At 32.7% G+C, this 26,690-nt stretch overlaps 2 protein-coding genes and 2 long non-coding RNA genes across 4 annotated transcripts; 2 read left to right on the plus strand and 2 right to left on the minus strand.

Moving 5' to 3' along the window:
- Window positions 1-3,114: 3,114 nt before the first annotated feature.
- Window positions 3,115-6,847, plus strand: LOC111401036 (uncharacterized protein DDB_G0275933). Its single transcript, XM_023028570.1, has 3 exons — window positions 3,115-3,276; window positions 4,807-4,954; window positions 6,520-6,847. Exons 1-3 carry the CDS (start codon window positions 3,222-3,224, stop codon window positions 6,596-6,598), a joined length of 282 nt encoding a protein of 93 aa, XP_022884338.1. The 5' UTR covers window positions 3,115-3,221; the 3' UTR covers window positions 6,599-6,847.
- Window positions 6,848-7,001: 154 nt separating this feature from the next.
- Window positions 7,002-7,761, minus strand: LOC111401038. The gene is made up of 2 exons (XR_002703911.1): window positions 7,609-7,761; window positions 7,002-7,434 (listed from the first exon to the last, which is right to left on the minus strand). It is a non-coding gene; the product is annotated as an uncharacterized LOC111401038 (long non-coding RNA).
- A 16,313-nt stretch (window positions 7,762-24,074) lies between these two features.
- On the plus strand, window positions 24,075-24,552 carry LOC111402620. The gene is made up of 2 exons (XR_002704311.1): window positions 24,075-24,199; window positions 24,298-24,552. It is a non-coding gene; the product is annotated as an uncharacterized LOC111402620 (long non-coding RNA).
- Window positions 24,553-25,499: 947 nt separating this feature from the next.
- Window positions 25,500-26,690, minus strand: LOC111400226. The gene is made up of 3 exons (XM_023027653.1): window positions 26,202-26,690; window positions 25,965-26,054; window positions 25,500-25,862 (listed from the first exon to the last, which is right to left on the minus strand). Exons 1-3 carry the CDS (start codon window positions 26,688-26,690, stop codon window positions 25,500-25,502), a joined length of 942 nt encoding a protein of 313 aa, XP_022883421.1.

A 26,690-nucleotide genomic window follows, 5' to 3' on the forward strand; every position in this document is an offset into this window, starting at 1 on the left:
AATATTATTTAATTAAAATTAAAAAAATCCTGTTTAAAACGGAAAGAATAAAAAATTTTAAATCAAAAAATTAAATTTTAAAACAATTTTCAAACAAAATTTAATAAAAACGAAATAAAAGAAAGTTATGAAAATTAAATAAAAAATATAAATATTATTTAGTTAATATTGAAAAAGTAAGTTTTAAATTTTAAATTAAAAAAAATTAAGGAGACAAGGTCTCCGTGCACGGAAAGTTAGAAAGAAATTAGTTTTTTTTTTAAAGCTAATATATTTTTGCATATAATAACTAACTACAATCATATATATATATATATATATATTTTAACTTAAAAAACTTGAAACAAATTTTTAGTTATAACTAACTCTTTATATTTTAGAAATATATCAAGCTAATATTTTTTTATTCAGCATAGAGTGAAGAGATAAGATTGGTGGCATGGAAAGTTGCGTATTATAGTAAATTTGAAAGTACTGTATAATAAAATAAATAATAAGATAAATGGTGTCGTTTTTGCTTACCCACTTGAAAAAAAAAATGCTACAGTGAGACAAATGGCGTCGTTTTTGCTCACCCACTTTAAAAAAAAAATGCTACAGTAAGACAAAATGGATTAACTCACTGTTCACTTTTACGGTAACTTCACATTCTCCTTTTTATATAGTAGTCCCTACATGCATGGAGAGTTAGAGAGAAAATAATTTTTTTTAACCTTTTTTTTAAAGCTAATATATTTTTACATATAATAACTAACTACAATCATAATTTTTAATTTTTTTAACTTAAAAAACTTGAAACAAATTTTTAGTATAACGTACTATTTACATTTTAGAAATACACTGAGCTAATATTTTTTTATTCAGCATGGAGTGAAGAGATAAGATTGGTGTCATGGAAAGTTGCGTGTTACAATACTGTATAATAAAATATATATTAAGACAAATGGCGCTGTTTTTGCTAACCCACTTGAAGAAAAAAATTTAAAATACTACAATGAGATAAAATGGAATTAAATTGAAATAATTAAAAGTAAAAATCAATATTATTTAATTAAAATTAAAAAATCCCGTTTACAACGAAAAGAATAAAAAAAATTTAAATCGAAAAAATAAATTTTAAAACAATTTCCAAACAAAATTTAATAAAAACAAAATAAAAGAAAGTTATGAAAATTAAATAAAAAACATATAAATATTATTTAGTTAAAATTGAAAAGGTAAGTTTTAAATTTTAAATAAAAAAAATTAAGGAGACAAGGTCTCCGTGCACGGAAAGTTAGAAAGAAATTAATTTTTAAAATTTTTTTTAATACTAATATATTTTTACATATAATAACTAACTACAATTATAATTTTTTTTTTAACTTAAAAAACTTGAAACAATTTTTTAGTTATAACTAACTTTTTATATTTTAGAAATATACTAAAGTAATATTTTTTTATACAGGACGAAGTGAAGAGATAAGATTGGTGGTATGGAAAGTTGCATGTTCCAGTAAATTTGGAGGTACTGTATAATAAAATATATACAAAGACAAATGGCGTCGTTTTTACTCATCCACTTGAAAAAAAAAATTAAAAATGCTACAGTGAGACAAAATGGATTAACTCACTGTTCACTTCTACAGTAACTTCACATTCTCCTTTTTATATAGTATTCCCTGCATGTACGGAGATTGCAAGCCTCCGTGCACGGAGAGTTAGAGAGAAAATAATTTATTTTTTTAACTTTTTTTAAAGCTAAGATATTTTTACATATAATAACTAACTACAATCATAATTTTTTTTTAACTTAAAAAACTTGAAACAATTTTTTAATTATAACTAACTATTTACATTTTAGAAATACATTGAGCTAATATTTTTTTATTCAGCACAGAATGAAGAGATAAGATTGGTGGCATGGAAAGTTGTGTGTTGCAGTACTGAATAATAAAATATATACTAAAACAAATAGCGTCGTTTTTGCTCACACACTTGGAAAAAAAAAGTTTTAATGCTACAGTAAGACAAAATAGAATTAAATTGAAATAATTAAAAGTAAAAATAAACATTATTTAATTAAAATTAAAAAACCCCTTTTAAAACGAAAAGAATAAAAAAAATTAAATCGAAAAAATAAATTTTCAAACAATTTTCAAACAAAATTTAATAAAAACGAAATAAAAGAAAGTTATGAAAATTAAATAAAAAATATATAAATATTATTTAGTTAAAATTGGAAAAGTAAGTTTTAAATCTTAATTAAAAAAAATTAAGCACGGTGGAGAGTTAGAAAGAAATTATTTTTTTAAAAACTAATATATTTTTACATATAATAACTAACTAAAATTATATATTTTTTTTCAAGTCTCCGTGCACGGAGAGTTAGAAAGAATTTTTTTTTTAAACTAATATATTTTTACATATAATAACTAACTACAATTATAATTATTTTTTTAACTTAAAAAACTTGAAACAAAATTTTAGTTATAACTATTTAAATTTTAAAAATATACTGAGCTAATATTTTTTTATTCAGCATGGAGTGGAGAGATAAGATTGATAGCATGGAAAGTTGCGTGTTGTAGTAAATTTGAAAGTATTCTATAATAAAATATATACTAAGACAAACGACGTCGTTTTTGTTCTCCACTTGAAAAAAAAATTAAAAATATTATAGTGAGACAAAATTGATTAACTCACTGTTCACTTCTACAGTAATTTCACATTCTCCTTTTTATAGTAGGGAAATAGACAGCATGAACCCTTTTTTGCCCATTCTAATCGGTGCGGACTTTTGCGCACTATGTCAAATAAGTAGGGGGTTCTCTTTCTTTCTTTTTTTTTTTTCAGTCCTTTTTTTTCCATTTTTTTCCTATTTTTTTGAATTTAACGACAGAACTAACGGAACAGGACAATGAGGGGTATTATGCACTAGTGGTTTCAAATAGGAAACATTGAGATATTTTACGCCTGCATTTACCGTTGAAAAGTTTAGATGAAAATTTTAATGTATGGCATACCAATTCAACAACTATGTAAACCTCACGGGGTGATAATTAAAATTCGAAAACTTGGGGGATAAATTGCAATTAACTGTTTTCGTTTGGAATAAAGGAAAAATTCGTCTCGGAGCCCAAATCCGACCCGCCCCCCTTGCCCCAACACACACACAAAAACACACAGCTGAGTCCATTGAAGAGATTTGGAAGGGAAGCGTTAACTTAATCGGCACAGTAATGGGATACGTAGAAGAAGCTAGAGAAAATCTCGTCAAGAAGAAAGTTGAGGAAGGTAAAATTATTTATTTATTAATTATATTTATAATCAAAATCCATCTTAAACCCTATTTCATGGTTTATTATGTTCAAATTACACGACGTTGATGCATTTCATTTGCTTCCGTGAAGTGATTTATTGGATTATCATTTCTTCTGAGCTCTTATTTCGTGATACGGCCACCAATTTTATCGAAGATAACTTTAGATATCACCCTTTTTCCCCAAAGAAAACTCGGCTTAGTGGAATGGTATTGCACACTGCTGAAAGTTTAATTTTCGTATGTATTATAGGTTTTATCTGGGTAGATTAGTGGGTGAGAATGCAACTTCATCAAACACCTAATTGACTATCTATAAAGTTTATTTTGTTGATGTTGATGTTCTTGCAAAAAATGAGACTGTATTAATGTAAAAAGTTTCTGGATAGACTAATTATATTCATATTGTAACTAGTTGTGCAATTTACCACTCCAGCAGAACTCGAACAATTTGGATTTGAGGATATTGTTAACACAGGGGATTATTGAAAATGATAATTTCAATACTGCTGGATACCTTTGATTAGGGAACAGATCCAACACTTGGTGACTTCGGGATCATGTTTCTCAGCAAAAGTTCTGGCCATGTGCATTTAAAATGTTTATGAGGCTGCAACTTTTAAGGCTCTCTATGGAATTAAAATTTTATATTGAGGAAAAGTTAAACAATGTAAGAAGGTGGAAATTAATTTCCCCTATATTTCGCACCTAAAATACATTCAAAAATTTTTGAATGTAGTCGAGTGTCAAAAATAGAGGAAATTAATATATAAAATCGTAAATTCTTCCCATAATTATATTTGTGTACTAATTTCACTCCACGTCTCTGGAACCGGACTTTGGAAAAGACAGACCAACAGCATACATAGATGACGTCGACGGTTTAGTTTAAATCGTGCTATAAAGGTCTCCTTTTGTTTTTATTTTCTACCAGATCATCTGATGTCATCATGTCGGGATTTGTAGTTATAGATAGAAACCATATATAGAATATAGAAAAGAACAACCCAATTTAACAAATTCTATTTTACATGGCAGCGTAGTTATTGTTATGTTAATCTATTTAACTATTATATGCAATCGGTCATATGTGGAGATGGCCAACCATAATGGTTTTAATATTTCTTCAAGTCTTTGTGTGACACAAATTGCTGCAATTTGGACTGTGCTTGCCCATGTTTGAAATTTACTTTATGTTTTCCTCACATTAATTATTGGTATAATTGGAAAGAACTTGCATCTCCCAAGATTAATTGGCATGCCTCTAATTGTTAATGTTCACTATGTGCTATGTTCCGCCACATTTTTAGGATTATTTTAGTTGTGACGACTGTCTTCTATCTAAGATAACCTATGTGTCCATATTTGAATAAGTTTTGATGCTATGAGAAATTTCTGTATCTTATTATGTAGCAAAGAATATATTACCAGTTTGCATAACCTTGCATGTCTATATTGTTGAATTTATTTGTAAGATGCAAATATTCATTCATAAAAAACCTCAGCTTTGCGCAGTAAAATGAAGCAGAAGGCACTAAAGGAATGTGAACATTACACGGCAAAATATGCTGAATGCGCAGCCGGAAGGACATTATCCATTGTTTGGAAATGTCGTGAACAAGCTAATCAATTAAATCAATGCCTTCATCAGTAGTAAGTTTTTTCATATGTATTTTGAAAATGTTGCTGAGTTGATATTGTGATAAAAGAATCAATTAAAATTACAAAGGATCCTCTGATTCCAATAAAGAATTTGCTAGGATCGATTTTTTCATTTTCTTTTTTTTACAAGAGAACCCAAAAAATTTATCGTAGTTTGTTGAAATTTCTGGGAGGGATAGTTCTTCAAATTTCCCAACCGCTGGTTGCTTGACAAAGATAGAAAAATAATTTTATTTCTTTATGGGATTTTTGTGGAAAAACAAAAAATAGTACTTTCATTTATCTCTCGACTTTTCAATTTCAAGGTGTTGTGAAAGAGGATTCTCAATTGAGCAAGTATTAATACCATAAGAGCAACTATGAAACTATCCTAGAGCAAATCTGGCATATATGCTCAGTTCAACTTTATACACATAAGTGCACTCATTAACATGTAGAAACAAAGCAATGACAATGCAGTTCTAGCAATCCTAGATTAATAAGTAGGCAAAAGCTCACAGGGAAGCTACTAAATGGTCAAAAGTATTCTGGATTGATTGTAGAAGACAAACATGCATCTATAGCTGAATGCGATGACATGTTGGTAGTTTATTATATCGGGATGAAATGCTAGTGTTATCCAATTAATTTCCACACGCAGCCCCACCCACCCATCCTCATTCCTGCAGGAAACACACACACACATATATGTCTGTATGTATGTGTGTGTGTGTGTGTGTGTGTGAAAGAAGAGAAAAAGGAAAAACAAACCAAAAAATGGTTGCTTGGACAGCTTCCCTATGAAGATTGTAATTCATATATAGTGAAATTGTTGCATACATGCTATTTTCAAAAAAATATTAGAGCATTTCCAAGAAACTCTTTATTTATAAAGAGCGTCTTATGTATTATAGAGTCAAAATTTTTATACACTTAAACAAGCTCCTTTTTTTTTTTTTTTTTTGGCTCTTAATTTTAATTTTCTCAAGAAATATTTATTGATTTCTTTTCATATTTTATTTAACATAATTTTTTATATGTCAATTGATCAGTCAATTTAAATGTGGTTTGAATAGTCTAAGAAGTAGAGTATTGAAATATTGGATTTATTAAAACAATCATTGCACATTAAGAATGGAGAGTGAGTTTAGCTCTCTAAATTTGGAGTGCCTAACACCACTCTCTATTTTAAGAAATTAAAATAGAGTCTCTTGAAGCTCATTTTTAAATATTGACTCTTTAAAATAAAGAGCATTCTGTATTTAGAGAATCTTGGAGATGCTCTTACGGTTTACAGTTTATTTTCTAATACTCTTGATCTTTCAATTACTAATAAATAGAAAACCTATTAATTTAGTTTCAATATCGCAAGACATGACATCTGGAAGATGAAAACTAGATAATTAATCGTTTTAACATTTGGAATTTGTTTCAACGATGACATTTTTCTTAGTGCAACTTTATTAGATTCCAAATGGTTGAGCTTTCCATGGCTAGTGTGATTGTTTTGATCCAAATTCAAAATTTCACTTTTTAACTGTCTAACATTGTCATTCTTTTTCTTTTTTTTTTGGTAGCACGAACGACTCTGTCTTGGAAAAAATGAAGAAAGAATACATGCTTCAGCAGGATGGGAAGGGATCTCTAAGAATTTGATTTGAGATCTTAATTATCGTCAATTACATCCGTTGGAAAAATGTGTAGAAAGTTGGGGGCAGAATTTGCAGATGAATATGATTTCTTTTTTGGCTTAATGTTCTAGTCAGTGAATCTGATTTGTTCTTGTATATGCATCATCTTGAGACGGGATGATTGGCATATCATCCTTTGTGGTCTAGACATGACTTCTCCTTTATTTTTTCAGTGTTGCTCCACTTTGAAGGAATCTTCCTGTTACAGATTAAAGTGGATTTTCCATTTTAGTGCAAAATAGCACACCTCTTAAGTGACTGATTAACCAGTTATGTAGTTTTTGGTATTAACTCCAAGAGCTTCTGCATCCATGGAGATCACTGTGTAACAAAACTAACTATGATCACGTAAAAGGAAAGTTGCAGTGTAAACAACTGACACACACTAGAATGAAGTTGGATCCACAGCAATATGAATATACATTATCCTTTCGTAAGCTTTTTTAATTTGAGCTTTGAAGCGAACTAAAGTCCAAAAGAAGACCTTACTTAGTCTTTTTTGGGCTTTTAAGCAAAGCCAAACATGATCAAAACAGGTAACTCTACGCAGAATTCAAGACGTCCACTGAATTCCAAGTTTTTCATTTTTGCGTCTACATCATGTGTTTATAATTTATTGGAATAAAACGCTTATAACCTGGCAACTAGCCTCTTATTACCCTCGGCGATGAAGGTCCGAGGTCGAGGTTCATAGACTAAGTCGCCTCAAGATCCTTTTAAAACGTAAATTACTTTGATTTTCTTGCTCAAATGAGTGTTCCACACCAACCTCTACGCATGGCTTTTGGCTTTCATGTCCTGCTGAAAACCAAACCGAGAATTAGCAAATAGAAGAATTAATCCTTAAAACATATTGCAATCATAATATACGACAAATTAAGATCATGCAAAAAGTGCAGTTTATTTAGCAAAAACAAGAATCATATAATACATCATAAGTTCCCTGAGAAACTTTTTTGATTAATATAAGAATACCTGCAGAGGTTGAACATGAATTCATGGTTCTTCTCCTCCTTCCTTTCTGAGAGATCATGCTGTGAGGAAAGTGTAAGGACTGCTTATCGTCAGTGCTTAAAAGTAAAATGGGAGACATTAAATTCCTAGTTTTGTAAATTAGGCTTATGTTTGGCCTTTCTTATAGATTAGTCGATGAAATCCTGGCCACATGTTTTGTCATCCCAGCTTTTATAATATGGTCAGTAGTACTACTCAGTACAGCGTGGTATTTCCGAAGACTGGACCACAACTTAAAGTCTGTCGGCATCTTATCAAAAACCCGGGAAAGGGTTCGTATGGAATTGGTCAGCTTGAAGACGGATGTATTCGTTCCTTCAACATTACTAGATATTTACAGGTCTGACTATTTGAGTTATTTGAAATTGAGAATGTTCGATGCATTTCGTTTTCCCTTCATTTTCTAATATTCAGGTCTTTTATACTTATTTTTAATATATATATGTGTGTGTGGAATTCACAATTTTTTTTTATCAACTTTTCCACTATATATTTTTATTGGATTTTATCAGAATTCGCTAAAAATCTGAATTTTAGCTAAATCAAACAGATATTAGTGGTGAAGACAGAGCCTTGGCCCATAATATATTTTAGTATATGTTTGGCAAGTGTTTATATAGTAGTTGTGAGCCCCACAAAATATGTGGATAAAAAAGTTAGGTGACTTTTAACAAGTACTAGCCAAACATTAAAGTATCTCTATTGCAATTGTAAAAAAAAGGGTTGAACTCCAACTTTGAGGGTTTCCACCGTCCCGCTCCAAGAGTTTTGTGAGGGAGGTAAATGGCGGGATGTGCCCCATCAGGTTAGGGAACAAGAGCTGCATGTACACTGTGCTTACAAGGAGTCCAATTTCATGTCTCAAGAATCGAACCCCCATATTACGACTGTCAGTAAGGCGTGAGGTAACCTCACTCCTATCCTTTACACCACTGAACTATGTCCCGATGGCTTCTCTATTGCAATTGTAGATTGCTTGAAAAGTTGTGTCACATGAGCAAATAGACAAATGTTCAAAAAAATTCATATTCAATTCAAGTTTAGAGAGAGAGAGAGAGACTAGAGCTCCGTCTCAAATCAAAAGTTGTGTAAAAGGAATGACTCAGCAAAATTTTATATTTTCTTTTCAATAATTATGATTTTTTATCCAAATTTACATATGATTTTGTTTTTTATTTTAAGAATATAGAAGATAGCTAATGAAAAATTCAATTTTGAACTTGAATATCAATTCATTAGATATTAATGTCACTTAAACTTAAATGTCTTTCCAGTTTCATGCCACACAATTAGCTATTAGCAAATTACAGATTGCATTGGAAATGCGATAATCAATGGTTTGGACGGTAAGCTTGTAGGTATTAGAAGGTGTTATGAAAGAGTAATGATATTCATCTCAAGTTCAGATTATCATCCATTTATGTGACATTGGAGTCACCTACACAATGTCCAATGCCATCGTTTGGATTTTTTTTTTCTTTTTTGAAGAACTAAATGGTAATTCTGGTGGACATAATTCTTCTAACATATATGCATGCCAAAAATATGCTAATTTTATTTTATTTATTATTATTATTATTTAAGAATATAGAAGATAGCTAAAGAAAAATTCAATTTTGAACTCGAATATCAATTGATTAGCTATTAGCAAATTACAAAATGCATTGGAAAGAGTAATGATATTCATCTCAAGTTCAGATTAACATCTATTTATGCGACAGTGGAGTCACCGTCACAATGTCCAATGCCGTCTTTTGGATATTTTTCTTTTTTGAAGAACTAAATGGTAATTCTGGTGGACATAATTCTTCTAACATATATGCATGCCAAAAATTTGCTAATTTACACATGATTTTGTTTTACTTCAAGAATATAGAAGATAGCTGAAGAAAATTCAATTTTGAACTTGAATATCAATTCATTAGATATTTAATGTCACTTAAATTTTGTCTTTAAAGTTTCATGCCACACAATTAGCTATTAGCAAATTACAGAATGCATTGGAAATGTGATAATCAATGGTTTGGATGGTAAGCTTGCAAGTACTGGAAGGTGTTATGAAAGAGTAATGATATTCATCTCAAGTTCAGATTATCATCCATTTATGTGACATTGGAGTCACCTACACAATGTCCAATGCCATCTTTTGGATTTTTTTTTTCTTTTTTGAAGAACTAAATGGTAATTCTGGTGGACATAATTCTTCTAACATATATACATGCCAAGGATATGCTAAAATTTACATATGGTTTTGTTTTTACTTAAAGAATATAGAAGATAGCTAAAGAAAAATTCAATTTTGAACTTGAATATCAATTCATTAGATATTAATGTCACTTAAACTTAAGTGCCTTTCAAGTTTCATGCCATACAATTAGCTATTAGCAAATTACAAAAAGCATTGGAAATGCGAAAATCAATGGTTTGGACGGTAAGCTTGTAGGTACTGGAAGGTGTTATGAAAGAGTAACGATATTCATCTCAGTTCAGATTATCATCCGTTTATGTGACAATGGAATCACCGTCACGATGTCCTATGCCATCTTTCGGATATAATTATTCTGACATATATGCATGTTATTTGTGGGTCTAATTCTGATAAAGCCAAAAAAGAAGCACGTGAAGGCACGGACCAAGTAGCTAGATTTTTTGATTGTTGTGGGACCTCATTAGAGTCATTCCAAAAAATCGAGGAAAGAGCAGATAATATTCAGTTCACTTTTGACTCACCAAAGATATCAAATCCAGAAATTCCACATTGACTGAAAACCGGAGGAAACCGGTCATTGTAATTTCCCCAATGAAGAGAAAAATGGATTGGTCAATATTACTTGAATCTAATATGTAATATTGTTATTTTTCTGTATACATAAGATTTTTCTTATGCATTATTTGTTGCACAAATATCGGACATTGTTTAATCCGTAAATGTGAAGAAAAGTGTTGATTTTTCATTGTATCTCTAAAACTAAAACCCTTCAAATATTGCTTGCTAATAATTCTTAGACGAGTTGAAGATTGCACTGACTTATAGTAACTTAGATGTGCTAGTGTGTTAAAAGAGAGAGTGTGCGTGTGTACAAAAAGTTCTCACCTTTCACTGTTTTGTGCAAACGTCCATATGTTTCATGTTTTGGCAATTTAACGCCTATTTTCACCTTTAATTGCCAAAAATGTCATTCCATCTACTTACCGTTGGTTGCTCCGTTAACATGAAAGGCCAATTTTCTTTTCAAATACTAAGGGTAATATAGCCTTAGCCAATTACCCTTCTTTTAGCATAATTAGAAGGCCTTTAACTTGATCGATATCTGTAGGTGGAAATAGAAGCTTTAAAAAGTGACTGTGCTAATGCACAACTGGAATGCAATGCGGCTGATGGACGAGCAAAGCTATTGGCCTCTGACGCCATTGGTTTGGAAGATAAGGTGTTTTATTTTTTATTTTTGTTAAAAAGTGAGCTGGTTCGGCTCGGCTTGATAAGGCCCGAGTCGAAGCCCAAATCATTTTTGCTCGAGACGAGTTCAAACCTCAAGTTTGACTCATGAGCTAGCTCGGCTTGACTTATTGACATCCCTACGCTACTGTAATTTTAGGATATTTTTTTGTTGGAGTGGACATACATGTGATTTAGTGAATATTCTTCAACTTTAATTTAAATTATGACTTTGAACTGAGTGATAGATTATCCTAATTCTTTAGTGGAATTGAGTAAACAGTTGCATAAGCTGTGAAGTCATTTTTCCTTTGTCTGGAAATAATTTTATGTCCATTGGCCATCGTGCTTTGTCTATTGTTCTTGGACTGCGTTATTTTTTTTGGTATCCAGAGGAAAGAAAAATATGGTTTTTGAAATTGATATATATGCGGAGTTTTGTTGAGATTTTGGTGAATTGTTGAAGATGAAATTGTTTGAATTGCTGTCTGAATTGTTGTATGAGTTGCTGTGTTCGAAATGGGCGTTTAGGGAGTCTAAGGTGCTGTGGATAAGTAGGTTGCACACAAAAGAAAACATGGATCTAATTTGCCAAACTCAAAACCTCGGACTTTGCTTGTTTGCCAGGCTGAGGCTCACAGGCCCCTTATTGGGCCTATCACAAATAGGGTGGGTGGGTGATTTTTGGAGGAATTAGTGCAACAGCCGGTTGACCCGGCCAGTTTTCCAAAGAGGCCTTTGACCGGTTAAAAAAAAAAAGGCAAAATTATTTAAAACAGTGAAAACCAACAAAAATCAAGAGAAACTCAATTTTACTCCTCAGGACTTGCAAGGAAAAAGAAGCAGAAGGCGAGTGGAAAAGTACTGTAGCACAATCGACCCAGTCACTGACAAATAAGGAAAAACAGGAGACCCAGTTGGCCATTTATCTCTGAAGAAGGTAAGATTTTTATACAAAAAAAAATAAAAAATAATCATGTTTTTATTTTTATTTTTGGAAAAAAGTATGATTTTATATATATGTGTTGAGAAATCCTTGTGTAAATGTGGAATTTGGGTTCTTATTGCTTGGGAAGGAGTGGAGATCGCCGGAAATGGAGTTTTCCGACGATCTCCATGGCCGGAAATGGAAGTCCAGCGCCGGTCGGCCCGGTTGACCCAGTTGACTAGGCCGGCCGTTATTTTGGGCCGTGGGCTTCATTGAAATAGTTTGTTCAAAAGTTTTGATAACATAATTTTGAGTAAAATCAAATTTTCCTATTTCATAGATAGAATGTTTGTCTATCTTTGGAATAGTCCAATTTTGAAGTTGTTGTTCGATTTTTGCAATTTGAAGTTCATTTGAATTGAAATCATTTGATACAGATGCAGATGAATTTGATGCATTGTCAACTTCTTCTTCATTTTGAAAAACATTTGAACTATTTTCATTTTGATTTTGTGATCTATTTCTAGACCTAGATCTCCTAAACCAATTAGAAACCGAAGACATAATTGAAAATAATGAAATCAAAATAAAATTACACAATAAAAACAGCAAAATAGGATAAATAGGATTCTTACCAAGCCTACAAACGGGACCACCTACACGGCCGACCAACGTTTACAGGGCTGACCAACGTCTATTCAACAAACATCCAGGTTTAAACCAGACTCACCTATTTTGAACAGTGTCTATCGTATAAGATTAAACTAATCTCACTTCTTTTCGCTTATGGCTCTGATACCATAAAAGACCCAGGGGGTAGGAGATGAAAATAGAGGAACAAAAATTTATGAAAATAGATAATTTTATTAAAAATTGAAGAAGATTTAAATATTACAATGATAATTGAAAAGTATTTGAGAGAACAAATTACAATAAAAAGATAAAACTTTTTCTTGCTGAATTCGCTCTGCCTTGAAATGAAATCTTGAACTCTTTTTATAATGAAGTTCGGACTTGAAATTTCTTTCATTTAGGAGAAAGAATCTAGAAAAGAAGAGTGGACGACATCATAATGAAACATCTTGAAAAGCAGTATCAACTTTAGTCAAAAGTTTCCAATTTTTGACTTCCTTTAATAAAGATGATCTTTTTCTTTATTAAAGTAGATATTGATGTCTGACGCAAAGTTGATGGGAATCTTGACAAATATTGCACCACTGATTTTGAATTGGACAAAGATTAAGCAAAATCTCTCTTGATCTGAAGACCCTAAATTTTCTAAATTCATCGAGAAAATTGGGTCCATGTAGTCATTTTGAAGTTTTCTTTGAAGCTTTAGCAGCTTTCTCTTGAGCAAGATATTCAGTGTAGTCATCACCTAGATCAACTAGGTCATCACCATTATCTGTTTCTTGCGAGTATTGAGATTCTTCATCTTGATCATCATCAGAAACTTTTGAAGATCTTTGTTTAGAAATTTGATCATAAATTTCTAACAATTCTTTAGGATCTTTACATTTTGATAACATTGCAATGATTCTTTGTTTTTCAGTCAAAAAATCAGCTTGATCTTCTTGTTCTTTCTTTGAGAATTTAGGTACACCTAAATTTCATTGCTCTTGAATCCATGATTGAACTGCTTTTGGACAACAATTTGTTTCTTTGAATTTTGCCCACCATTTGATCTTGAATCTTCTTGTAATTTTGTGGGTTGAGAACATATCTTGAAGATTTTCATAATGGAAAAAATCCCAACAGAAAATCCATGAAACTTTCATATTGAAAGCAAATTGAAACAAAAGATTTTCTTGAGGCTTAAGAAAAGGTTTTGCCTCTTTTTTGAAGTATTCATATCCTTGAAGAACTAGACTGGGTAAGATTTGTTCTTCAAGTCCATGATACTGAAACCAATTTTGAAACCAACTCGAGAAATGAGGATTGCAATTTTGATTGAAAATAATGAACCAAGAATGGGTAACTGGTCTAAAAAGAAGAACCTTATACCAAACATTCTGGTAGTCAAAGTAATTGAAAGTCTCTTGACAAGTAAAAAATGTTTTTGAGAGACGAAGTCTCTTTTCTTCACAAGGATTCTGTCCCCAGTCTTCATAAGACAGAACTCTTGTAATTGAAATTTTTGAAAACATGATTTTTGATTTGTCTCTTGGTTCAGGAGTATGAGAAATTATTGCAGAACCAGTCAAAAGAAGAATGGTTTCATAATAATCTCTGGTTTTTTGAATATTTGAGGGCATGAACCAAAAGTTTTCTGGAAGAATACTTTCAAGGCAATCATCAAGACCGCCATATTTATTGATCCAAGAACTTTCCATTGTAAGAACATAATCAGAAAGACTCTTAGTAAAGTATTTGAAAGAATTTGGAGGGTTGATTTGAGGAAGTTTACCAGAACTTTGAACGGCCTTTTTGAAGTTTGAAGGGGTTGAAGATTCAACTTTTGAAGACTCAGCCTTTTGCTTAAATTTATTTTGATCGGATTTTTTGATAAAGGTTGAAAGGGTATTTGAGGAGAAGCTTCCTTTTGATCCTTTGGGGGATCATCAAAGAAGGGAATTGAACTTTTCTTCTTTTTTGAGGTTTTTGTTTGAAAAGGATTTTGAGTATCCTCTTCTTCTTCAACTCGCTTAGCCCAACTCATTTTTCTCACTCTTTTGAATAAACTCTCTTGTGAGGAAATCTGCTAAAAAGTTTGATTTTCCTTGAATATATAGAATTTCGAAATCAAAACAGGACAAAATTGCCTGCCACCTTGCAAAGATTTGTTTTGAAACAAGTTTTTTTTACATCTTTTTGTAAAACATCTTTTGAAACTTTGCAATCGGTTTTCAAAATAAATTTTTTATTGATCAAAACATCTTGAAATTTTGAGATACAGAGAACTATTGAAAGAATCTTTTTTTTGATAGTTGAATAGTTGATTTGAGGTCCAGACCAGACTCCACTATGAAATCTGACAAACTGTTCTTTTGACGATCCTAGGGGTAATTGTTTTAACACACCACCGAATCCTATGTTTGAGGCGTCTGTTTCGATGATAATTGAAACTGTAGGGTCAAGAATTGAAAGACGGAATATTTTTGACCAACTTTTTCACCTTTTGAACCGCATGCATACACTCATAACTCCATGGGTCAGGGTTATTTTGTAATCTTTTGAATAATGGGGCACAGATTTGACGAATATCTTTGACAAAATCGGCCACATAATTGACACAACCTAAAAAACGTCGCAAACTTGTTTTTTCTTTGATTTCATCTGAAAATTTGTCAGTGAAATCAAGATTTCTTTGAATTGGAGTAATTGAAGAGTTTTGAATAATATGACCAAGAAAACGAATTTTTGTTTGAAACAAAACAATCTTTTTAGCAGAGACTGCTAAACCATTTTTCTTGATAACATGTATGAATGTATGAATATGCTTGATATGTTGGTCAATGGATTTTGAAAAAATAAGAATATCATCAATGTAAACAATAATGAAATCTGAGAATGAATTAAAAATATCATTCATGATTTTTTGAAATTCAGAAGGGGCATTTTTGAGACCAAAAGGCATAATATTCCATTCGTATTGTCCAAAAGGAACATTAAATGCAGTTTTGTATCTATCTTCTTCTTTAATTTGAACTTGCCAGAATCCTGACTTCATATCAAATTTTGAGAAGATGATAGCTTTTGAAAGACGATTCAGAAGATCTTTCTTCTGAGGAATTGGATATCGAATCCATTGAAGAGCAGTATTGAGCGGTTTATAATTGATAACAAGGTGTGGAACACCTCGTTCGATTTCAGCAGAATTGTTAACATAAAATGCAGAACAACTCCATGAAGACTTACTTGAACAAATTAAATTCTTCTCAAGTAGATCATTGATTTCCTTGATACAAAAATCAAGTAATTCTTTTTTCATTTGAATAGGACGAGATTTTGTAGGAATTTTGGATTCATGAAAATCAGAATTGTAAGGAAGAGAAACAATATGTTTCTTCCTATCCCAAAAACATTTGGAATAGTTGAACAAATTTCTTGTTCAATTTTCTTTTGTAAGTTTGAAACATGTTTTTTGATAGAAGAATCTTCTTCTAATCTTTTTACAGTTTTTTGAAAAGAAATTTCTTCTTTGAGAAACTGAATATGATTTCTTTTTAAATTAATATTATGAATAATTTTTGAAATTGCAGCTTCCTTTAAAGAATTAACATTTTTATAAGGAGGATTTGAAAATTCAAAGTGAATTTTCTTTCCAAAAATCTTTGTAGTTAATCCTTTATAATCAGCTTTAAAATGATATATTTGAACAATAAAAGGAGTACCAAGAATAACATCTTGATCCAGATCTTTTACCAAATAAAATTTTTTTTTTAAACAAATATTTGAATTACAAACATGGGCTTTTGAGATTTTGTAATTAATATTGAGTTTTTTACCACTAGCACCGTAAAGGCGTTCAGTAGTTTTCTCAAAATATTTTGTAGGGATAAGTCCTTCTTTGATACAATTTTGATCAGCACCTGAATCTATCAGAACTCTAGAAGTAAATTTAAATTCTTTGTTGACTACAATAGTCATATTGCAGTACCATTTCTGAAGTTGAATTCGATTAATAACATTAATCTTTTCTTCTTCAGTTTGAGGAAACTTTGAAGTAGACGAAAAGTCAGATGAAGATGATTCAGAATGATGGGAGTGATGAGAAGGAGTTTTTGAGGAAACTTTGGATTTTCCTTTGTTTTGAGAATAATATTCGTTGGTTAAGTCTTTTGCTTTAAGACAAACTACTTCCATACGAATATCTTGAACATGTTTTTCAAGTTTTGAAATTTGAGATTTCATTTCCTTAACTTCACCTTGAAGATCAGGAATTGAAGGTTTAGAAACTTTTGAAAATTCCTTTTGAGCACGACGAAGAATATTTGTAAGATTGATGTCATCAAAATCTTCTTTTGATGTAGAGGAAGAAAGCAAAGATGAAAATTTATTTTTGAGTTTAGGATTATCAATCCTATCAATGATATTTTGAATAATTTCTTTTTCTCCTGTTAAGACATTTATAGTTTTACAACCACAAATTTCTTTATCATATGAAGAAGTACAAGAATCAGAGTTTTGAGTAGATTCATAATCAGAATCTTCTTGATTAAGAAAGACTTGTTCTAACTCAGAGTTAGACTCATTATCAGAACTAGATTGAATGAGATTTAGAAGCTGAATTTTAGTATCTTCATCAACTTGAAGAGTACTAATTTTTTCTTTAAGAGGACATCTATTAGAATAATGACCAGTTTTGTTACATTTCCAACATGTAACTTTTGAATTTTTCTTTTGAAAATCTTTTGCAAATTTTCTTTTAGAAAATCACTTTCTTTTTGAAAATTTCTTTTTATGTAAATTTTCTTCAGGAGAATATTTTCTTTTTGAAAATCTTTTCTTATGAAAAGTTTTTCTTGTTCTTGAAGAAGGAGGTAAGATTTTCTCAAATCCATATTGTTCGCAGAATGATCCTAACTCATTTTGAGTTTGAACCTTTTCTGCTTTCAATTTAGATTTAAGTTTTAAATCATTACATAAATTGAGAGCTTCCTTATTAATGAAATTAATAATTTCACCATAGGTAAGATTTTGAAGATCGTTGTTTTCTTCTAAAATTGAATTTTTCACTTTTTCGGCAAAAAGTTTTGGAAGTCCTGAAATAAATTTTTCTTTTCAAAAAGATTGTTGACAATCTTCTCTTTGCATGATATGTGTTAAAAACATATCTTTATACCATCGAAAATCTTGAAGTTTTGGACATCTTAAATTCATAAGAATATCGTTTTGAAATTGAATATAGTTTTCTGGAGTACCGATAAAGTGTTTGATAATAGCTAATCCAAGAACAGAATAGCTATCATTAATTGGTTCTCCATTTTCATTTGTAATAATACTATTATTTTCATCACGTTTAACAACAGAAAAAATTATATTTTTTGAAGTTGATGAGAGGTAATTTTCCCACCATTGACCAAGCTGTCCCGTGAATCCAAGAACAATATTGTTTGTAGCTTGAAGCCTTGTGGCTCCTTTTGCCAAAATGGTTTTGTAACAAATAGTCATTTGTCCTAAAAGATTGATAATTTGTTGTTCAGTAAGACCATCAATGTTCCATTCAACACCGGAAGATCCATCGTATGATCTTTGAGCAGGTAACTTTTCTTCGAAAAGTTGATCTGGAAAAGAAGGACGAGGATAGAATTTTGGAAGATTTTGATAATCAGAATTTCTAAGTTTGTTGATCTGATCAAATTTTTTATCAACAAATTGATTTTCAATTTCATCAAAATCAATAGTATTGATATTTTTTGAAACATGAAAATTTTTTAATTGATTAACAAGTTCTGAAAGAACTTCATTTTCTGTTGAAAGAGATTGTGAAGATTTTCCAAAAGTAGGAATAATATCATTATTTTTGAAAATAGGAGATGATGAAGATGGTTTTGAAATATTCTTATCTTTACTTTTACTGTCTCGATATTCTTTAAAAGAATCTTTTGGAACAGTAGAAGTTTCGAATTCAGAATTTGATTAAATACGGTTGAGTTGAGAACAAACAGATTGAAGAACAATATTAGTAAAATTGTTTTGAGCTTGAATATTTTTGATATCTTTAGCAACAACTTGAGATTCGTCAAGTCGTTCTTTAGAATTTGGAACTCGTTTGAGTGGAGATGCAAGAATTTCAGTTTTACAATGGGTAAATGAAATATCTTGTAAAGGAGGATGAATTGATTGGAATGTATTTCCTTCAGGAGTTTTCCAAGATTTTGAAGAATTTTTTGTAGTGAAAATTTGAGATTTTTCTGGTTTTTTTCCAAAAACTTTGATTTGAATCCAGTCATAAAAACTTAATTCTGAAGAAGATTCAAAATAATCTTCCCAAAATTGTTCTTTTTCTTTTGAAGAGAATTGATTTCTAAAAGTTTTTCGAAAATTTTTTACGTGAATATCTTGATCATATTTGAACTGTTTTCTTTTATCAGTTTTAGAAGAAATTACATTACATTGATGATCAAGATCGGAATTTGAAGGAGGAACCATGTCAGAAAAGGTAGGAGACTCTGGTTGTTCTGAGTCTTCTTCTTTTTCTTTAGGTTGATAAAAAGGATTTGGAATAATAGGAGTAAAATCGACTCCTTTAAAAGAAGATGAAGTAGAATTTCTTGAAGGTTGGAAAGAATTCTTAATTCTTTCTTCAGATCTAGATGATCTAGAAGAGTTAGATCTCGGAATTCTAGATGAAGATCCTTGAAAAATAACTTTAGCTTTTCCATCAGAAAAAGTTAAAATCTCATTTGGAGTAGAATTTGTTTGAACTGGAGTTGGAGCTTTAATATTATCAAAATTCCATTCTAAATTTCTGGATTGAAGATTCCAGGGAATTCTTTTAGGAATTTCGACACTTGAATGAAAAGGATTAACTTCAACCAAAAGACTTTCTTCTTTTGGAGAAGATCTAAGAGCGCCTATATTGAGTTGAGTATTCATGAGTTTGTAATAAATTCTGTAAATAACAGCAAAAGCATTTGAACGACTATCAAACTCAAGATTTCTAGTCTGAATATGAAGATTTAGAGCATTCAAAACTGCTCCATCTGAAAGTTTTATTGAGAAATTTGGATAACAATTTGAAAAAATTGGACCACTTTCAAGATTTGATTCAAGGAGTGAAAGTAGAGAGTTTTTAAAATTAAGATGTCTCTTATCTCTAAGAGTAATGAGAATAGGAATGTCTAGACCAAGTCTAAACAAAGGTTTGACAGCAATTTGAACTAAACCAACATGAAGATATTTAAATCTCTTTCTATGAGATTCAATTGATTCTTTTGAAAATAAATTAATGAATGCATTTGAACTATTAATTGAAATAGTTTGTTCAAAAGTTTTGATAACATAATTTTGAGTAAAATCAAATTTTCCTATTTCATAGATAGAATGTTTGTCTATCTTTGGAATAGTCCAATTTTGAAGTTATTGTTCGATTTTTGCAATTTGAAGTTCATTTGAATTGAAATCATTTGATACAGATGCAGATGAATTTGATGCATTGTCAACTTCTTCTTCATTTTGAAAAACATTTGAACTATTTTCATTTTGATTTTGTGATCTATTTCTAGACCTAGATCTCCTAAACCAATTAGAAACCGAAGACATAATTGAAAATAATGAAATCAAAATAAAATTACACAATAAAAACAGCAAAATGGGATAAATAGGATTCTTACCAAGCCTACAAACGGGACCACCTACACGGCTGACCAACGTCTACAGGGCTGGCCAACGTCTATTCAGCAGACATCCAGGTTTAAACCAGACTCACCTATTTTGAACAGTCTATCGTATAAGATTAGACTAATCTCACTTCTTTTCACTTATGGCTCTGATACCATAAAAGACCCAGGGGGTAGGAGATGAAATAGAGGAACATAAATTTATGAAAATAGATAATTTTATTGAAAATTGAAGAAGATTTAAATATTACAATGATAATTGAAAAGTATTTGAGAGAACAAATTACAATAAAAAGATAAAACTTCTTCTTGCTGAATTCGCTCTGCCTTGAAATAAAATCTTGAACTCTTTTTATAATGTGTGTGTGTGTGTATATATATATATATATTTGTAAAAAAAAAAAGGAATACGCAATTAAATTTGAAAATTAAAATATCAATCAAATTAATTTTTTGCGAAGCAATTAAAATAAATTTGTAAATATGAAATAAATATTATGCGTAAATAATTAAAATAAGTTTTTAAACATTCATTAAAAATGAAAAGTAAATGAAGTGTTAGAAAAATAATTAAAATAAGCAATTAAAATATCAAAATAAGTGTTAGTAAAATTATTAAAAGAAATATTTAAATATATATATATATAATTTAAATACATATTTAAACATTTGTAAAACAATAAAAATACGCAATTAAATTTGAAAATTAAAATATTAATTAAATTAAGTTTTTGCAAAGAAATTAAAATAAATTTGTAAATATGAAATAAGTATTATGCGTAAATAATTAAAATAAGCATTTAAACATTCATTAGCAATGAAAAAGTAAATTAAGTGTTAGAAAAATAATTAAAATATTAAAATAAACGATCAAAATAAGTGTTATTAAAATAATTAATTACATGTTAAATAAGTAATATGCATAAAGAATTTAAATAAATATATAAACATTTGTGAAATAATAAAAATAAACAATTAAATTAGGATATGAAAATGTCAATTAAATTAATTTTTTACGAAGCAATTAAAATAAATTTGTAAATATGAAATAAGCGATATGCGTAAAGAATTAAAATAAGTGTTTAAACATTAATTAAAAATGAAAAAGTAAATTAAGTGTTAGATAAATAATTAAAATAAGCAATTAAAATATTAAAATAAACGATCAAATTAGCAAATTAAGTATATGAAAAATAGTAATTTACGTTCATTTTGTTTATTCCGTTATCGATTGGTTATTGCATCTAGTAGCAGTGTGTTAGTATATATTTTTAATATTTTTATTTATCGAACATCATTTGCATAGGGTTCTAATATTTGAAATTTTGTAGGATGGAATATCATCTGGACGACGTTGTCAGATAGATCCCTGGTAAAGTTACGTCGAATTGTAACTTTACCAGCTTTGCTTTAGTATTAGATTTGTTGGATGACGATCACGCAGATATATTACGTCGATCATGCTTATGGCCATTGTATTCGTTGCATGATGTACAGTGGTCTGGGCAGCTGCTCGATACCTTGTTATGTCGCTTGCTGAAGCCAATTAACGGAGACGCCCTCCATTTTGATCTTGAGGGCAAGGTAGCCACGTTCTCCATATTTGAGTTTGCCCTCGTCACTGGATTGCGATGTACGGACGATGCAGAGGCGAGAGCCTGTGTTCCGAGGAACAGGAGACTGTTGAATGAATATTTTCATGGACAGACGACGGTTACTCTAGCGCAGTTAGGAGATGCATTAAGGAGATGTGATCGGATGTCTGATAGGCTGAAGTTGGGCTTGGTGCTTATCATCGAGAGCATACTCCGGTGTCATCACAAGACGACATCGATTGACATTTTCCATTTGGAGGTTGTTGATGATATTGATGCCTTCAACAACTACCCATGGGACTGGAGATGTTTTCTTCATACATTACGTGTGTTTAGGAGGGGGTTTTCAATGCCAAAGGGGGATAAGCCCGAGCGCAAGTACGATGCATATGGACTGCCGTTGGCGCTGCAGGTATATGTTTAAGTTAATGAATTATCTACACTTTTTTTATTGAATTCTATACATAATAATTGTAATTGTTTCAGATATGGGTGTACGAGACTGTCCCCATCTTGGCCAGTCGGTATGTGAGGAGAGGAGAGACACGCTATCCTCGGATGCATCACTGGCGAGCACAAGATAAGCCTCTTGCCAGACAGTTATCGGCTCTCCTCGACGATCCTGAGGTACGTATTATACAATTGTTATTTATGTTGTACGTCTTTTTACAATCTGAATACATAGTCATTAACTATGACATATCAAAATGACAGCTTGAAGTCCTCACTGAATTGGCACCGTTGATCGAGGAGGAGAGTCAGTTTTATATTCGCGAATTGCCTCTTCGTACAGCGCATGACGATCAGATGCCTGAGTCCAGGATGGATCGAGATAGGGTATGTTACTATGCAAGATTTGTTGAATATCGCTTTGATCTTGTAATTAAGTGCTTCACTTGTAATATTTATTTTTTCAGGAGGATCGTTCAGTACTACCTCCATTGAGGATATCACCTCCACCGAGGAGAGCACGTCCAGCGAGGATGTCACCTCCGCTGAGAAGATCACGTCCAGTTACGCCAGAGGTTCGGATGCCTGAGTCCAGTGTTGATCGAGATAGAGTATGTTACTTAAAAATAATTCTTCGATTGTCGTTTTGTTTTATTTGTTAGGTTATTCATTTGTAATAGTTATTTTTTCAGGAGGGCCGTCCAGTATCACCTCCTGCACCTAGTCCATGTACTTCGACGATTGATTTGTTCGAACTCCTGATGGAGATGAGAGGAGACATGGCAGAGTTATGGGATAATGTCGTGACACTACGAGCTGAGTTCGAGGACATGGCACAGTTACGACATGATGTCGCGATGTTACGAGCTGTGTTAGGAGACCTTCATGCTGAGGTTGCAGCGATACGGGGTGACATAGCAGGCCTGCGTAAGACGAGCGATTATCGAGATGGAGGAGGTAGCGGAGGGACAGGTCACTATCGTGACGGAGGGGGTGACAGAGGGACTGGTGGCTATCGAGACGGAGGGACTGGCGGCTATCGGGACGGAGGGAATGACGGAAGGGTCGGTGGTTATCAGGGGGGAGGGGGTCAGATGGGGTATGTTGACTCATCGTGGCCATCAGTTGCTGCATTTGATTTATTTTTAAATGACACGATGGGATGGAGGAGCGAGAGAGGATATCTGTGGTGGAGGGGGTGCCCGTGTAGGATATACCTGAGGACGTGGAGGGGGTACCCGAGGAGGAGAGGGTACCGGAGATGGAGGCGGAGGTGGTACCCGAGATGACGTCACCCCGATGCAGAGGGGATACCCAAGGAGGTGGGGGTGCCCGTGCAGGGGATACCTGAGGACGTCGAGGGGGTATCGGAGGTGGAGGTGGAGGTGGTACCCGTGTAGGGGATACCTGGGGATGCTGAGGGGGCACCGGAGGAGGATATGGTACTGGAGGTGGAGGTGGTACCCGTGCATAGGATACCCGGGGATGTCGAGGGGGCACCGGAGGAGGAGAGGGTATCGGAGGTGGAGGTGGAGGTGGTACCTGAGAAGACGCCAGACTCGCCGGACGTGGTCTTTGTGTCGGAGGAGGTGGTCCTGATAGCGGGCGAGGGGGTCGTCCCGATAGCTGGGGAGATGGAGATTCTCGAGACGCATGAGGAGAGGACGATGGCCATTGACTTGGTGGAGCGGGTGGTCGGCAAGAGGCCAAGGGTATCATCATAGTATGTTCTTTCTCCCTTTACCGCGGAGGCGAAGAGGAGAAGGTTCGTCGATGGGACGCACCCGAATTTATTCAGGGAGGTGGACCACGCCAAGTGGAAAGCCTTTGAGACAGAGTGGAGAGCACTGCAGCCTGGGTAAGTTTTTTATTTTATATAATTAGTATAGTACGCAGACGCAGACTCTGACACATGTATACTTCTTATAACTAAAAATTCTGTTCTTATTTTTTCAGGGCCAGCCGCATGATTGCTGAGAAGACGATCTCAAATGCTTACAAGTGGTTCCACGACATCACCACTTCGGGGGCTTGGCTCGCCGACGATGTAAGTGAAATGAAAATATTGTTATTTATTATGTATGTTCAAAATCAATTTTTTGAATGAAATTCATAGATTAACTCCTTTCTTTATTGGTGTTTCTTGATGTAGCACATCGACTTGAGCATGGATTTGCTACGAGATCGTGCTGAAAGACATCCAAAATCGTTCAACATTCCTGACAGACTCATATTGAACACCGAGTTCATCCGTACTATTGACATTGAGTACCAGTCATTCCAAGCTATGGGTAGCGAGTACACGGTGCCGGAATATATGATGGAATGGGTCGTAGGGATGTAGCCGAGTGTCGGTGGAAAGCTATGGGATGGCTGTACGCATATGTACATACCAGTATGTGTGAATCATCACTACATTACAGTGGAAATCGTATTCGCCGACTCCACGATATATGTGTACGACCCCGATCATTCATGCCTGACACAAAGCCAGCTCGAGCAAAATCTAGAGTCGGTGTCTGTGATCGTTCCCATGATGACTAGACAAGCGAACATCACTGTACAGGACAGATTGGCCAACGTGCGGAACACAACGACGGTGAGACAACAAATATCGTAAGTGTTTGTAATTTTCTTTTTGTCATTTACATATTAGGTTCTAACTAATTTTCGATGTGCTAATACAACATTGTTTAATTGTAGAGGTGATTGCGACATGTTTGTAATCAAGTACATAGAATTTTTTAGTATGGCACATAAGGTTGATGCAATCAACCAGGCATGGATTCAAAATTAGAGAAATAAACTAGTATGTGATTTATTTGAATTTAATGGGGATCCGTAAATAATTGTACATATTTTTACATTTATTTAAACATTGTATAGTTCATTCATTTATTTGTAATTACGAAAGAATTGTAAAATGTTGATTATTTATGTAATATTTAAATATTTATTTTACAATGCAGCCTACCGTATAATGCAGTGCCTAGAAAAAGCTTCGATTTCAAATAATTAACATAAATAATATGCATAACAAATGAATGTAATGAATGAAATGTTTGAAAAAATACTAAATCTAATAATTCACATAAATAATATGTATAAATAATTAACGTCAATGTTATAAATAATTACATTGCCAATAGTTATTAAAATTACACATCCGTTACATTGTCATGTAGAGGAATCTGACTTGTACAATATCTTCTAGTATGCCCTGTTGCACTGCACCTACCGCATTTACGAGGTTGGAGAAACTCTCCGGTAGATGGTATTCTAGACGTACGTGTACGTCCAGGAGTACGTGGTCCAACTGCTGGTGGCAACAAGTTATTCAGTGGGAGAATGTGGTCGGGCACTTCCCACTCGACTTCATTTGGTACAGGAAATATTGTTTCCGCATATGTTGCTCTCCAATAATCATTCATGTAATACATACTGCATAAGGTGTGTGGTGGTAATCCTCTATGCATAGCCACTGTCACTGCATCTGTACACGAAAAACTCTCCAACTGAAACTGTTTACACGTGCACGTGTTATCATTCAAATCCACAATGTATCCGAAATTACGTGCACATCTCACGGAAAAGCGAAATCGATCCAGTGGTTCTACATATACCTTTCTTGCCACATCTAGAGTCTTGAAGAGCTTATCTTCTTGAGCCGGGGTTAGCACACTTGCACAACTCTGTGATTCCTCGCGTCGATCCTGAAATCACTGTTGTAGCTTGTCACGAATGTTCTCAATCATTGCGAGAATTGGTAACTCTCGATCTTTCTTGACTAAAGTGTTAAGCGACTTCGCATTGTTCGACGTCATCATATTGTATCGACGTCCTGGAAAATGTGATCATGCCCAATGTTCAATCCCCATCTCTGTTAAATACTCCCATGTAGCATGTGATTTACTGTCTATTTCGACCATGAACTTATCAAACTCTTCAAAACTGTAAGCCTCTTCAGCTCTCCTAAACAACGCAACGATGCCATTGCCTCGATACCTGGTCTTCAAGTTTCCCTGTATATGGTACATACAATAACCATGATGTGCCTCGGGGAAGACTTCGGCGATACCATTTATTATTGACTGCCCTCGATCGGTTACGAATGCAAGATTTTCGACATCTCCAATTACTTCCCTCAACTTCGTGAAAAACCAACTCATTGCTACATCATTTTCTCCGTCAACTATGCCGAACGCAAGAGGGTAAATTTGGATGTTCGCATCTTGGCATGTTGCAATAATCAACTTGCCCCCGTATCTCGCTTTAAGGGTTGTACCGTCGACTAAGATTAGGGGTCGCACTGCATTTCGAAACCCTCGAACACATTGTCCAAGGGCCAT

This window comes from Olea europaea, chromosome 10 (assembly GCF_002742605.1).
Source record: "Olea europaea var. sylvestris chromosome 10, O_europaea_v1, whole genome shotgun sequence".
Lineage (NCBI taxonomy): Eukaryota > Viridiplantae > Streptophyta > Magnoliopsida > Lamiales > Oleaceae > Olea > Olea europaea.